Below are 13,373 nucleotides of genomic sequence, written 5' to 3'. Positions count from 1 at the left end.
ACTGGCGGAACATGGGAGAGGCCTTTGTCCTGCAGTGGACGTAGTCAGGCTGATGATGATGATGATGATGATGATGATGATAAACTAATCATTTCCAAGATAATCGAACCATTCTACTACAATGCTTTGCCTTTCCACATGTTCCACAGTCCGAGCATATCAGAGGGCGATGATGAACAGGCCTTATGTTATGAGTATATTTTATCGAAAGGAATCCTTGCATTGTACCACTTCATATGTATGGAAAATTTATGGAATATCTATGGAATATGTATGGAATATGTATGTATGGAATATATGGAATATGTATGACTTATTTGCTTGCACTCATGTCAAGGTCTTGTGGGAATCCAGCTTCACAAGCATGTGAACTGTTAGTGTGCATGCCTTATTGAGACCTCTTAACATCACTGCTAACCTGAGGTGTTTTTTTTTTTTCCTTATGTATCTATTCCGTCTGTCTGCTTCGATTGCCAAACACCGCTGGCCTAGACGGAAACACCCGAAGGTGAGCTACACTTCACCTGTCAATTTCCAGTTGTCATGCTTACAGTGCCTGCTTTTCTGCATATTTTGTACACAGCCACAACTACTCCTTATTAAAAGCTTTGCAAGTGTTCGTCAAGCATTTGTGAAAGAGCGGTGCGAGCAGTAGCGCATTTCTAACTACTGTGGCTGACATTTCCTGGCCTGATCTACAAACCTTGTTTTCATTATGACTAGGTATGAAAGTTATCATTAAAGAGCTACTGAAGCAATTGCTTCTAATCATGTTATGAACTTGAATGTAAACAGTGCTTGATGCTTGTTCAGGCACCTGCCAACAACTTACAAACGGTCTCATCTACATGTAGGGCCACAATTTAAAAAGAAATTCGGCTACATGTTAGCTGGAACAACTGGTTTATGTTTGCTAGGACTAGTGAAGTCAAGTAGATCTGAGTAAAGTGAATGTTTTGAAAGATTTACCATCGTCTCCCCTTTCAATGTTATGTGGTTTGAAAATGATCATGACCTACTTGCTGTTTGCTTTACCTCAGAGAGAAATTGTTACGTGAGTGGACCTTCTTTTCTCGACATCCACACAACATTCAATGGTGCCTTTAAGCAAAGGCTTTCAGGTTTGTGAAATGTTAGTAGTGATATTTAAATTGGTACTGACAAGACAACTAATGTACCCTGGAGGCACAACACGGTGTAAGCTTTCGTCACGTGCTCATGTAAAGTGCAACGTGTTCATGGACGCCACTCCATTTTCATCTCCGTTGGTGGTGTACAAACGGTCATTTTGAATAGTTTTAGTGATGCGAAAACGGCCATTTTGAATGTTTTGGTATCTGACGTTATTGCAACTAGCCATGCAGATGCGTGAGGTCACCAGAATTTAAATTGTAGCCCGACGTCACGTCAGTGTCAATGTCAGTAGCTGCACCTTGCGAAAATGGGTTTTAATGTCAAAATAAATTATCTTATCAACGTTTAGTGAGCTTCAAACTTCTGCAGAGCTGTCTCTGTATACAGGAGATTCGTATGGCACACTAAAGCCAGCTTCGAAACTTCGGGTCAGTAACATTTCAAAGATCAATGTATGTCAGTGGTGGGAGTGATGTTACAATTGCTCCAAAAGAGAATTGCAGCTCCAAACAGTAATATTTGTTGGTAACTGTTCCAAACCTGGTAACTGCTCCAAAGGACACTGAGAGAATGAGAATGACAAACTTTTACTGTTTGACTGACTCATAAGTTTTAAGAAACTGAAAGTAATCTGTGTACTAGGTGTCATCCCAGTGTGCTACTAGTGTGCAGCATTATGAGCTCTGATCTCATTTGCGCAACGAGAATTGCCATATTAAGCATACAGCTCATTTCACTATTTTTATTTTTTTTTCACAGCTAGACATGCAGGCTAATGTGGTGAAATGTGAAAATGAGGAGGATTGCTTTAATGTCATACCAATTATATACTGTTTATTTGGCAACACTTGTATGGGACTGGGGTTACTTCTGAATTGTGGCACTTGGTTTTGGGACGTTAAACCCCACATATCAATCAATCAATCAATCAATCAATCAATCAATCAAATTGTGGCACTCAGCTTTTTTGGTTCTATTTGATTCGATTTCTGCCACAAACTCTAGTATTATATTAAACTGTAGCTCATTTCACAGCACATTTTTGACAATCTGCCACTGTTTACAACATCGAATTTACATTGATTGCTATAAGTTAAATATATTCGATAAAAATATGTTAGTATTTACAAGATGCCTCAACAATGCTCTGAACTCCAATTAATGTATGGCGAATTTAACATCTGCTTCTAAAACACCAATGGCTATTCTAAACTAGCATTTTTTTTTTCTGCTCCAAAAACACCTATGGCTGCTCCAAAGCAGTCCTTTTCTTACTCAGAAGCATGCTCCAAAAAGTAAAAAGGCACTTTACTCACTGGTATGTACAGTGGCAATAGAGCACTTAATAGAACAATACTAACTGCCACTCAAAACTTTGCCAAGGCTAGGTCTTTAGTTCGTGAGCACCGTAAAGTGATTTTTACTGTCTGCAACATGACAGTCTGTTTCATAAAGTTGTGGCCATCGCTTACGTTTGGGTGCATTGCCTCTGCACTGCAGACGTTTGCCTTCGACCACTGCTTCTGGTCATTCAACGAATCGGACGGGCACTTTGCCAGCCAGGAACAGGTCTACTCCTGCCTAGGGACGGACATCCTGGACAATGCCTTCCAAGGGTACAACGCCTGCATATTTGCCTACGGGCAGACAGGTGGGTCATTGAGTTTTTTTTTATTTTGGGTGCAGTACAAGCTTTATTCCACGGAAGCTCAGCTTTTACACGGTACTTGCATTGTTCTGGTGTCTGCCCTTTTTGTACCTGTGCACAAACTTGCCATCATTCACACTTGCCAATAAATCGTCAGTATACAAAACAAAAAACGCCAGGCCTGCGCGGAAGGCACAGCACAGTCACAACGAAAGCTAGAAGAACAGCCTTCAGAGCTTTTTCGAAACACTCATTGAGTAACTACAGCAAGCACACTTGCCTAATACCCACTTGGTCATTATTAATAATTTTATTTGGATACTGAAGTGGGTATGCGCCCCAGTTAATAGGGGAACAAGGACAAGCTTTTGTGATTGGTTGGAGCATTGGACGGCCTACTCGTTGCGTTTTTCGTATTGTGCGACGACTGGTTGTTCTTTCGCTGTTTTAAAATGCTTTATGAGTCGCATTCACGCAATTGCTTTCCTGGCATCAAGCCTGCCAAGTTTGATAAAGGTTACAAGCACCGGCGTAACGCAGTGGTAGAATACTGGGCTGGCACCTGCAGACCTGTGTTCGAGCCTCACTGTGTCATTGGTGCTAAGTTTTTTTTTTTTCTAATTTCGGGCGATGTGGTTACGGACACCTGTGGCGGCGGCGGACAATTGGGCGTGACCCGAGTTGAGATCTCATAACAGCTTTCGCTTTAAAAGAAACGCTTATGTTCTCCTAATGCTTCACTTGTGCCTTAAAACACAATGTATCATAGAGAGCAGTGGAATGAACATTCTGACTCTAATTAAAATGTGAATATGGTTTTGTAGTACAGTGAAAAACATCATTTAGTGGTTTGAAATCTAACTAATATTTAGTCTTATTCAATCTAGCTCAGTTGGTGGCATTGCCAAAATCATAATCAGCTATCACTAAAAATTTATTGCTGTTTAGAAGTTTACATGCCCACAAGAAAAAAGCCGGTGTCAGGTGTTGTGAACACAAATGGTGAAAAAGAGTTAGGTGTGGCTCACCGCTGCATTTAGGGGTTAAGAAATAAAGTTAATTAAAGCCAAATAAAATGTGAAATAAACTTAATAATAGCAAATGTATTCCAAGTGAGTAGAAGCGGTCATTAAGTGCATAAGGTGAATCAAATGTAAATGCCATGTGGATTGATGATAACGAAAGGTAAATCAATGTGAATTAATAGTAAATGGAATGTTGGCTTGATTCAAAAGTAAATAAAGGGCACTTAATTGTGCATGAGCAGTGAATAAAACATGAGAGCATACACTTTTGCTTGTGCTTTCATGAGCATTAGGTAAAGGGACTGTGAATTTTTTTGCTGCATTGTTATTTAGCCAGAATCTTACTACATTTTGCTGATGTCATTCTTTCCAGGTTCTGGCAAGAGTTACACCATGATGGGGACTGCGGACAACAAGGGGGTGATACCGCGGCTATGCGACTCGCTATTCGAGCGCATAGCCTGCTGCGCGGATCCTAACATCAGCTACAAGGTGGAGGTGTCCTACATGGAAATCTATAACGAGCGCGTCCACGACCTATTAGACCCCAGGGGGTGAGTGTTGATATTGGGCCGATTTTTTCAGAGCTGATGGCTATATGTAAAGAAACCTGCTCATCAATAGACACCGTAAGAGTTTAAAACCTCTGAACAGCTCCCAAAATCTGCAGACAGCAACCGGAATGAGGTTGAAGAGATCGTTTATTGAATCTGCGTAAACTGCAGTTTAAAAAATCACAAATGGAAAAGTGTATGTTAGAGTGTTTAGCACAGAAGCCATTGACAGGCAGATGTAAGGAGGTGCACTCGAGAGAGGTGTGTTTGTTTTCGTCTATTATGACCTAAAAGATACAGATGATTCATTTTATTAAGAGCTTTTTTGTGCTACTGTAGACTGTGAAAATGAACAGTAAAAACACTCTTTGTTGTTTTGTGATTAGCACAAGTTTGCTTAAAAAGGTAATCATTCTGTCTGACGTTTAGCAAGCATTAACTTGGTCGAATTCATAGAGTTTCTCTACACCTTAAGGCCAGCCAGCAGTAGACGTAAAAATTGGCTGCTGATGGCAATTTTTCAGCACTTCCTTTAATTCAAGGGTTTCTTGGATCAAACTTAGGTTTCGTGTTGCACCATTGTTTCAACAATGCCAACTGATCTCATATGTAGCTCTCATAAGAATGCTGTATGAGTGTGAAATTAGTATTATGCTGATAATTACCTTGATAAGTACACTTTTGCCTGAAAAAAATTCTGACTTGGCGAGATCCTTTTCAACTGTTCCTGCCGACAAAAATAATCGACAGCCATGCAAGGAAGGAGTCTCATAAGACAATCAATTCTATCATTTTTTTAGTTTATCGCACACTAAAAACGCGTTTGTTAATTTCCAAGAAATGATAGATCTTGTTTGTGTGCCTCTTGTTTCAGAGGGAAACAGCATCTAAAAGTTCGAGAACACAATATTCTTGGCCCGTATGTTGATGGTCTTTCAACATTAGCCGTATCCTCCTATGAGGTGAGTGTCTCGACAGTCCTGCTAAAAGATCAACGCAGTTCTTTTTGTATTACATCTAAACATATGCCAGCTATATCGGGTATTATTAAACAAACATAAGATATAGTTGAATCTCATTATGCCGTAGTATATTGTTTTCTGTGTTCTGCTTTGTGAGATTTTAATATTCTGCCTGTATCAGTATCAAGTCTCGTTTGATAATTTTTTATTTGATTTGTTTCTTCTCCTTGTACCATGCTATTTGCTGAGTTGAAGTGTAATTTTAATTAAGATGATGATGATGTTATAAGGCACATCCCAGACAACAATATGCCTTTGTTATATATATGTACTCATTACAAGTATACAGACTGATACCGGGAAGAAAAGGGGAACTTTTACTATAATTTAATTATAAACAGCAATTTATTAGATTTATGTTGATGTTGAAATTAGGCTCCTATGTCAATTTGGACGGGGTACTTAAAATTTCCAAAATTAAGTGCTGGTTGTAAGCAAAGCTCTGCTGTAAGTCCTGTGTTCTGATACGGCACACTACGAAAGTGTGCTGCGATTTTCTGTGTTTGTCGTAGTTCGAGTTTGCAAACACTTGACTCTGTTTCTTGACTTTCAGGAAATTAATAACCTAATGACGGAAGGCAACAAGTCTCGGACAGTCGCAGCAACTAACATGAACAGCGAATCCAGTCGCTCTCACGCAGTATTCAATATCACTCTGACCTGTTTAATTAGAGACAATGCCTCTGGGGTAAGGATTCTGTCTTTTTTGTGTTAATTACTATCAAAGCCACAGACCTTAATTACATGCAGTTGTCTGAATTCTCCGCACACCGTTTCAGGTCACCGGTGAGAAAGTGTCCAAAATGAGTCTTGTAGATTTGGCTGGCAGCGAACGGGCAGTCAAGACTGGTGCCATTGGCGATCGTCTAAAAGAAGGTTCCAATATCAACAAGTGAGTAGGGTGTACAAATTTTAACATTGGTACTGTGCACCGGCATGCTTTTTTTTTTTTTTTTTTCACTCACCTTACTGCAAGTCAGTTCTGCAGAATCCCGCGTGGTGGTGGAAGGGACGAGAGATGAAAATTGACAACCACTTGCTTGTAGCAAAAAAAGCCGACAAGGAAATACAGATGGACTCCTCAGAAAAAAAGCTTCTTAGTAGGCCAACGCAAAAATTCATCCTGGTCCACAGATTTAACACAGAAGTAAGCTGTTTTTGGGTGGTCGCTCGGCCGATTGAGCTAACCAGGAGGCTAGCAATGGGCAGTGCGAGGGTGAAACATTCGACAACTCGATGTGCATGGATACTGAATGCCTTGAATGCCCCCTAAAATGCGAAGCTTTACCGTTGGCGTCCCACGTCAGCGGCTTTTCAAGTCCCGAGTTGCGGGGACAAGTGATGGGGAAAATGCGTCATCACGAGATGAGGTCGCAATGATGTCACAGATGCCCAAAATTTATGAAGTCGTCATGACGCCCCAGTGACGTCATGTGACATTGGGTTGCACGATGACGTCTTCACTTCGCATCAAAGCTTGGCCAAAGGGGTTTCGGTCATGAAGGCTATGCGAAACCAGGTGAGATACCTCCAATGTTGGAGGTACTGTGAAGCCACATAAAGCGCAGAAAACTTTCGAAGGGTGGTGAGGCAGCATCAGTACATTGGCTGAGAGGAAAAAGAAGACTTTTGTTTTTGAGTTATCTTAAGCTGATGCCTAAAAGACCCTGAAAGTTTTGCAGATTGGATCTGCGGTATCTTGTAAGATGGCGGAAGCATTAGGAAAGTGAAATTGGAAATTAGCTTTTGTGGAATTAGTATGGATTTCCTTGCTGCTCCGTGCTGCTTATAAGTGATTGTCAGTTTTTTTTTTCTCCTTAGTGTGAAATGAGGTGCAACTTATGTGGGGGAGGGGTTAAACTCATTCATAAAGGTTAGAATTAATATTCTACTGCTTGATATAAATTATGTTTTCCTGATCCTTTATTGCTTTTATTGCTTTCAGCATAATTTTAACTTGAAAAATTTAGTTTACGGAACACAACCTTAACTTAAGTAAGAGGGACAAAGCCCAGCTTGTCAGCATTTTTTTATGGCGTGTGCTTTAGTTCAGGTCAGGCAGGTTCATTTTGTTGTTTGTCATGTTACTCCAACTCTTTATAACCACCTAGACTCGTGTGTTATAGCTGTTTGTTGCGATGTCGGCGCACCATGTGGTTTTTACGTTTTGTATTGTCGCTGTCCATGAAACCTAACACAGAACCTAACATGAGCACCAACTAGTTAAGTACTGTAGGTGTTGGGATATCGAATACACTGCTCAACTTCAGTGTGCAATTTTTCATTATTTTTTTAGGTCCCTCACAACGTTGGGGTTAGTCATTTCCAAGTTAGCTGACCAGTCCTCGGGGAAAGCAAAAGATTCCTTTGTACCATATCGGGACTCTGTTCTCACGTGGCTTCTGAAGGTAATATGCTCACCTCTTGGTTTTGATGATGAAAGTGCATAGGATAACTTATAAAATGCTTTTTATTTTGTGCTAACGTATCGTCGCCTACGCAAAGAAAGTGTTGCATAAGAGAGCAATAAGCATAAGTTGGAAAGCATCCATCTTGTTATTTGTTCAACTTATGCCCACAAGGACTACTAACATTGATTTGCTTGTCGTGGGAAGTTCCGGCCTGACGTAACATAGTGGCCACGTTTTCTGTGTGTCAGATACAATCAGTTTCAGTGTTGTCATTGAATTTTGACGATAAGCATCTCGATTTCTGGGCAACTTCTGCAATTTATAGAAAATGGGTAATCCATAAATTGCTATGGACTCTAAGTTTCGAATATAAGTAACCACCCTAAACTCAATAATTAAAAAGGGTAATAATGATCTTTTGTTAATTAGTCATTGCATTGTCACTTTTGTTGTGGCCAAGTATTTTCGCCTTGATGTACAGTTCGCATTTGAAAACAACAGTAAACTGTCTGTCATCAGATTTTATAAAAAATGTGCACTGTCTAAAACAAAGTTTAAAAAAGGTATTTATGCATATGTTCAAATGAGACCAATTTGTCCATATTTTCGTCATCACAACTGCTATGCTCGTGCAAGCTTTATCTACAGCCATTGTGTCAAATACAGCTTTCCACAGTTGTGTACTATCGTGATGTAAAAAAACTCGGAACAGTGCAGCAACTGCGTGCTCTGCTGTTCACCAATTCTTTCGATGCGACTGTAGCGAGTGCGGTAATAAAAAGCCACTAGATCAATGAGGTAATCAAGCAGCGCCCTAGCGTCTTTTTATTTCCACCGAGGTCAGAATACAATGAGAACAGCAGGCTGTGCTATTCGCACTTCTTTTCATAGCCCTTGTACTTAGCACTATGTAAATCGTGTTGCATACTTTTTTTTACGTCCAGGACAACCTGGGAGGCAACAGTCGCACTGTGATGGTGGCTGCCATCAGCCCAGCAGCAGACAACTATGAGGAGACCCTGTCAACCCTGAGGTATGCGGACCGAGCCAAGCGCATCATCAACCACGCCGTAGTCAACGAAGACCCCAACGCCCGCATCATTCGTGAGCTCCGAGAGGAAGTGGAGATGCTCAGGGATCAGCTCAAGCATGCCACGGTTCGTCTATGTCCTCACTTCTCTTTTATCATGTTAATCTTCTAGGAGCAAAGCTCCTTAAGGCATGGGTCGTGCATCTGCTGTATGTAGTAGCCACCTCTCATTTTAGTCCTTGGAATGTCCGCTGGATGGCGGTACTTGTGTATGATGAATATATGATGAAAATATGTGAGATGGCAGTGCTTGGAGTGTTCTCTAAGTGGACGTACAGACGAACGCAAGGACATACATATAGACAGACGGACGTGTAGAGAGATGGACAGCAGACTGACGTACAGGCAGACGATTCACGGTTTGTCGATAAAACCCTTCGAAGCTTCGCCCCACTCATCATCATTCACTCTGTGGATATGCTGTGATTTTTTTCTTGAAATGTTTCTTCAGACAAGCTGTTAGGCTTATAATGAGCGAGTTATAATGAAGCAGTTATATCTGGTGTTGATATTGTAATTATGTTTGAATCTAAAAACAAAGTGGCAAAGAAAAGCAATCGCAACTGCATTTGACTTGGTGTATAATAAGGCTTTCTGATGATTCATTAGGAAAGGCTCCTTGTTAAACACTGCTTGTTTACTTTTGCTTGCAGTCTATCACTTTTTTTCTTTCTATTTTCTTCTTTTTTTTCTGTTTTCGTCACAATATGCAAAACATTCTGTACAGTGGCGTCTTCACATAATTAGTACTACCGATACCATTAAAAGCGCAGTTTGCAATGCTGAGTTGTTGTATAACAGGAAATGTTGTGTATTGAGGTTCTTGTGTGTTGCATTTCTTCATTGGTTTCCTTATGGTGGAGAATGTATCCTACTATAAAACCAAGATGCTGCTTCCGTCAGAGCACTTTCATCTCAAAAGATAGACAGAGAAGTGTGTTTAAAAAGCACAGAATTATCACATTAGTTGCGCCACTTGCATTTGTACCGGTGTCTTTCAATAAAAACATCACTTATGTTTTTATTATGTTCGTAGAAACTTATTCTTTTGATTTTGTACGTCGTCCATACAGACGCCAGAAGGTCTGAGTGAACGTCTACGAGAGTCAGAAACCCTGATGCAAGAGATCTCGCAGACCTGGGAAGAGAAGCTGCGCAAGACAGAAAAGATCCATCAGGTAAACAAGTGGTTTCAGCCTCAATGATGTAGTTGTCCTTTCGCAAGCCCAACAGATGCATGGAGCGTGACTGTGCGTCGACTGCCGTGCTCGCAGTGTAGTAGTTTGCAACCAGAGATGCGCTTCAAAACTGCGATTTGTGAGAAAAATTTCATCATGGACATACTGAGAAAGTGTAAAAAACGTGTTCCAAATAGCTATGTTAGTCGGCACTTCTATGGCCAACACTTCCATCTAAAAATGCTACCTGTAAGTTTTGTTTAACATCACTAATATGTAAAGGCTGGGTTTAACTCTGCTAAACATTATGCATGTCAAATTATTTGTGTGACGTTTTTTACAGCAACAACAACAGCAACCTGTGAAGAAGTCATATTTTTGCATTATTTTCATCACATACACTCGTAAAAAGTCTTATGTACTGCAACTGAATTGCATTTCATTGTGCCAAAAGCTAGACTTGCCCTCGCACTCCTCATGTTTTCACTGCTCCCTAGCAACCTGCCTGCTAGCACGCGTCCTTACGACTGTGCTTAGCCGGGCATCTATTATGCGTTTAGGTCTCTCAGTACCACCCAAGTATGGCATTTTGCTTTATAACGTTCACCTCTCTGTTATATCATCTAAATGATGTAATGCACCATTTGACGTGGCTTGTTTTTTTGTGGGTTCTTCTGAATGTATGCACCGTTCCTTTTGCATTGGTTTTGGTTTGAATTCCACAGGAAAGGCAGCAAGCCCTTGAGAAGATGGGCATCTCAGTCCAGGCGTCGGGCATCAAGGTCGAAAACGACAAGTACTACATGGTCAACCTGAACGCCGACCCTTCGCTCAACGAACTGCTTGTCTACTATATGAAGGTCAGCCTTGTTCTGCATATTTTCGTAGTCTCTTGCTCTTTATGGCGCTGAAGTTGAGCATGATGTAACAAAACACACTGGTTGCTTTGGTAGTTTTGACAATACACCCACTAGCTCACATGTCCATGACCTGTATTATTCTCGTACAACGGCCTTTGCATTGTTCACTGTAGGAAAGGACACTGGTGGGACGTCCCGACGCGCCTTCCGAGCAGGACATTCAACTCAGCGGACTCGGAATCATGCCCGAGCACTGCATCATCACTATCGAGGGTCCTGAACTGTACATAACGCCACTTGAAGGCGCAAGGTGGGAGAAGAGTCTGCCTTTGTTTTTGTCCTCTCGTTGAATCTTTCATAATTCTGTGCGTCGGCGCAAGCAGGCACTTCTAGTGATTATCATGTTCAGTGCACGAGCTTATATGTGGAAGAGATTAAGCTTTCCAGTTGATCTGTTTTTTGTAAATGTTTATTAGCCTGCTGTCTCAAAAATGTGAATTCTTGCGGTTTTCATTCTTTATGAAAACATCTGACGACTTTCATTTTTTTTAAATTAAACAAATTTAGTTTTACATTGACTTTATTAGGGTTCCTACAAGAACCTCTCAGCCACATGCTGCAATGGTATGGCAGCAACTCCATTTGAATGGGGTCTAAATGCTAAAATACTTTTGCACCTTGCTTTAAGTGCGCATTATGGGACTCTAAATGTTCGACATTAATCCAGAAATCTCTAGTACAGGTCATCTAATAGCAAAAGTGTTCTTTGGGAGACGATGTACATTCTATGAGGTTATTAATAAGTCGACATTGTTTTTCTTGAATGAGCATTACATCCAATATTCTTATCAACCAGTAAACACTTTTGCACTCTCTACATATTCCAACAACCTGTCAATGTACCTGCTGTGGAACGTCCTTCTCTGAGGCCAGTAGTGCAATACTAGCAAGTTTTAGTACTGCTTTGTTGAAATTTTAATGACATCGCTTACATAAGAACATCATGTTTCACATTCCTCGTGTTCTTCCTTGTGATGAATTCCTAGTGTTCAATACCGTTACGGATGCAACATATGCAATGCTTAAACTTGATTATGTCATTATGTCGAGAAAAGATGGAAGTCGATTTCATCGGTGCCATTCTTTGTCCTCAGGACGTGCGTGAATGGGTCGGCCATTGTGTCCAAGACACAGCTTCACCATGGCGACCGAGTGCTCTGGGGCAACAATCACTTCTTCAGGGTCAACTGCCCACGAATGCAGACAGGTACAGCGGGTTTTACGCTCTCTGAATTTTCTCTACGGTTTTAAAACTCTTCCTTGCTTCTGACAAAGTTTTTGTCTATTGTTTCATGAGCAACAGTAACATTATGTCTATGTCATACCGGCAGTTGAATCAACAGCTTATCGAGTCTACATTAAATTACTGTGTTATCTAGTAGTAGTGCCAGGTGCAACTTTTTAGTCTATTCACAAGAAAGAAACATTCACCAAGATTTTTCACTCACTGATATCATATCTGCTGAAACCGATTTTTTTTTTACGCAATGCAGGCTCATTAGCGTGAAAAATGAAATCACAAATGTAATGTATAGGCCCTATTACAGGGAAGCATTACCTTGATGAAATATCACAGCCAAAAAAGAAGTGCAGTTTTGGAATAACGCGATGGCTTTATTGTCAGGGTCGGTCACATTGAGAGATGTACAGCTGTTTCTTGCAGTGGTGTGGCTATAAGCGCTTTGTGTCAGACTACTGAAAGATTTGAAATGCTATCAGGTTTGTTGTGGAACAGATGGACAACTTCATGTCAGGGTAGTTCAAAAGTGTAGAGGGCAGTCTACTTGATAGCCGCAGAGTTGCTCCAATCTGATGCAAATATAGTTTGTCTTTCGCAAAGCCACTCGTATCATTGTTCGCCATCATCTGGCAAGGCGCTGCGCTGCCTTTTAACACTGTTATCAGTCATTCAATGCAGACGGTGATAAGAAAAGAATAGAACAATTAAGAAGGTGCCACTGAGGTGCCTGACCTACATGTGAGCTTCCTCTGTAACACTGTTTCTTTTTAGACAAGCTAATTGGCATTTTTCTGCAACATTTCATTATTCAGGCATGTTAATATGAAGATAGATCATAGAATATAATGTTTACAGTATGATTGCACTATCGATACCAAGTTTAGAAAGCAATGAAACTAATAGTCAGCTGTAGTGGTGTAAATTTATCTTGTATGAAGAAGTACAAAGGGAAAAAAAAAATGGGAGTTTGAAAAACTGTCTATAGTGGTAGTCATCATGCCATCCAATTGTTCATTTCTTTGTCGCCCATTTTGTGTCAAGGCATTTGCAACGAGCTACAGGTGAGGGATTCAGAAAGTTGCCACACCCGACCCCTGCCTGAAGTGCCAGTAAACAAGCAGTGTTGGGACTTAGCAGATTAAATTGAACAT

At 40.7% G+C, this 13,373-nt stretch overlaps 1 protein-coding gene across 2 annotated transcripts in view; it reads left to right on the top strand.

Moving 5' to 3' along the window:
- Khc-73 (Kinesin heavy chain 73) overlaps window positions 1-13,373 on the top strand; it is a 118,268-nt gene that overhangs the window by 68,228 nt on the left and 36,667 nt on the right. For both annotated transcript variants that reach the window (XM_075867257.1, XM_037418397.2), the window contains exons 3-14: window positions 493-508; window positions 2,635-2,785; window positions 4,181-4,361; window positions 5,236-5,323; window positions 5,937-6,071; window positions 6,163-6,275; window positions 7,680-7,791; window positions 8,739-8,951; window positions 9,958-10,062; window positions 10,788-10,922; window positions 11,096-11,232; window positions 12,077-12,189. In XM_075867257.1, the coding sequence (XP_075723372.1) occupies window positions 493-508; window positions 2,635-2,785; window positions 4,181-4,361; window positions 5,236-5,323; window positions 5,937-6,071; window positions 6,163-6,275; window positions 7,680-7,791; window positions 8,739-8,951; window positions 9,958-10,062; window positions 10,788-10,922; window positions 11,096-11,232; window positions 12,077-12,189 (1,499 nt within the window). The remainder of the gene's footprint in view (window positions 1-492; window positions 509-2,634; window positions 2,786-4,180; window positions 4,362-5,235; window positions 5,324-5,936; window positions 6,072-6,162; window positions 6,276-7,679; window positions 7,792-8,738; window positions 8,952-9,957; window positions 10,063-10,787; window positions 10,923-11,095; window positions 11,233-12,076; window positions 12,190-13,373) is intronic.

Source organism: Rhipicephalus microplus, chromosome 6 (assembly GCF_043290135.1).
Source record: "Rhipicephalus microplus isolate Deutch F79 chromosome 6, USDA_Rmic, whole genome shotgun sequence".
In the NCBI taxonomy this organism is placed as follows: domain Eukaryota; kingdom Metazoa; phylum Arthropoda; class Arachnida; order Ixodida; family Ixodidae; genus Rhipicephalus; species Rhipicephalus microplus.
The sequence above is the reverse complement of the archived record's forward strand: the minus strand, read 5'-3'. Positions and strand labels throughout refer to the sequence as shown.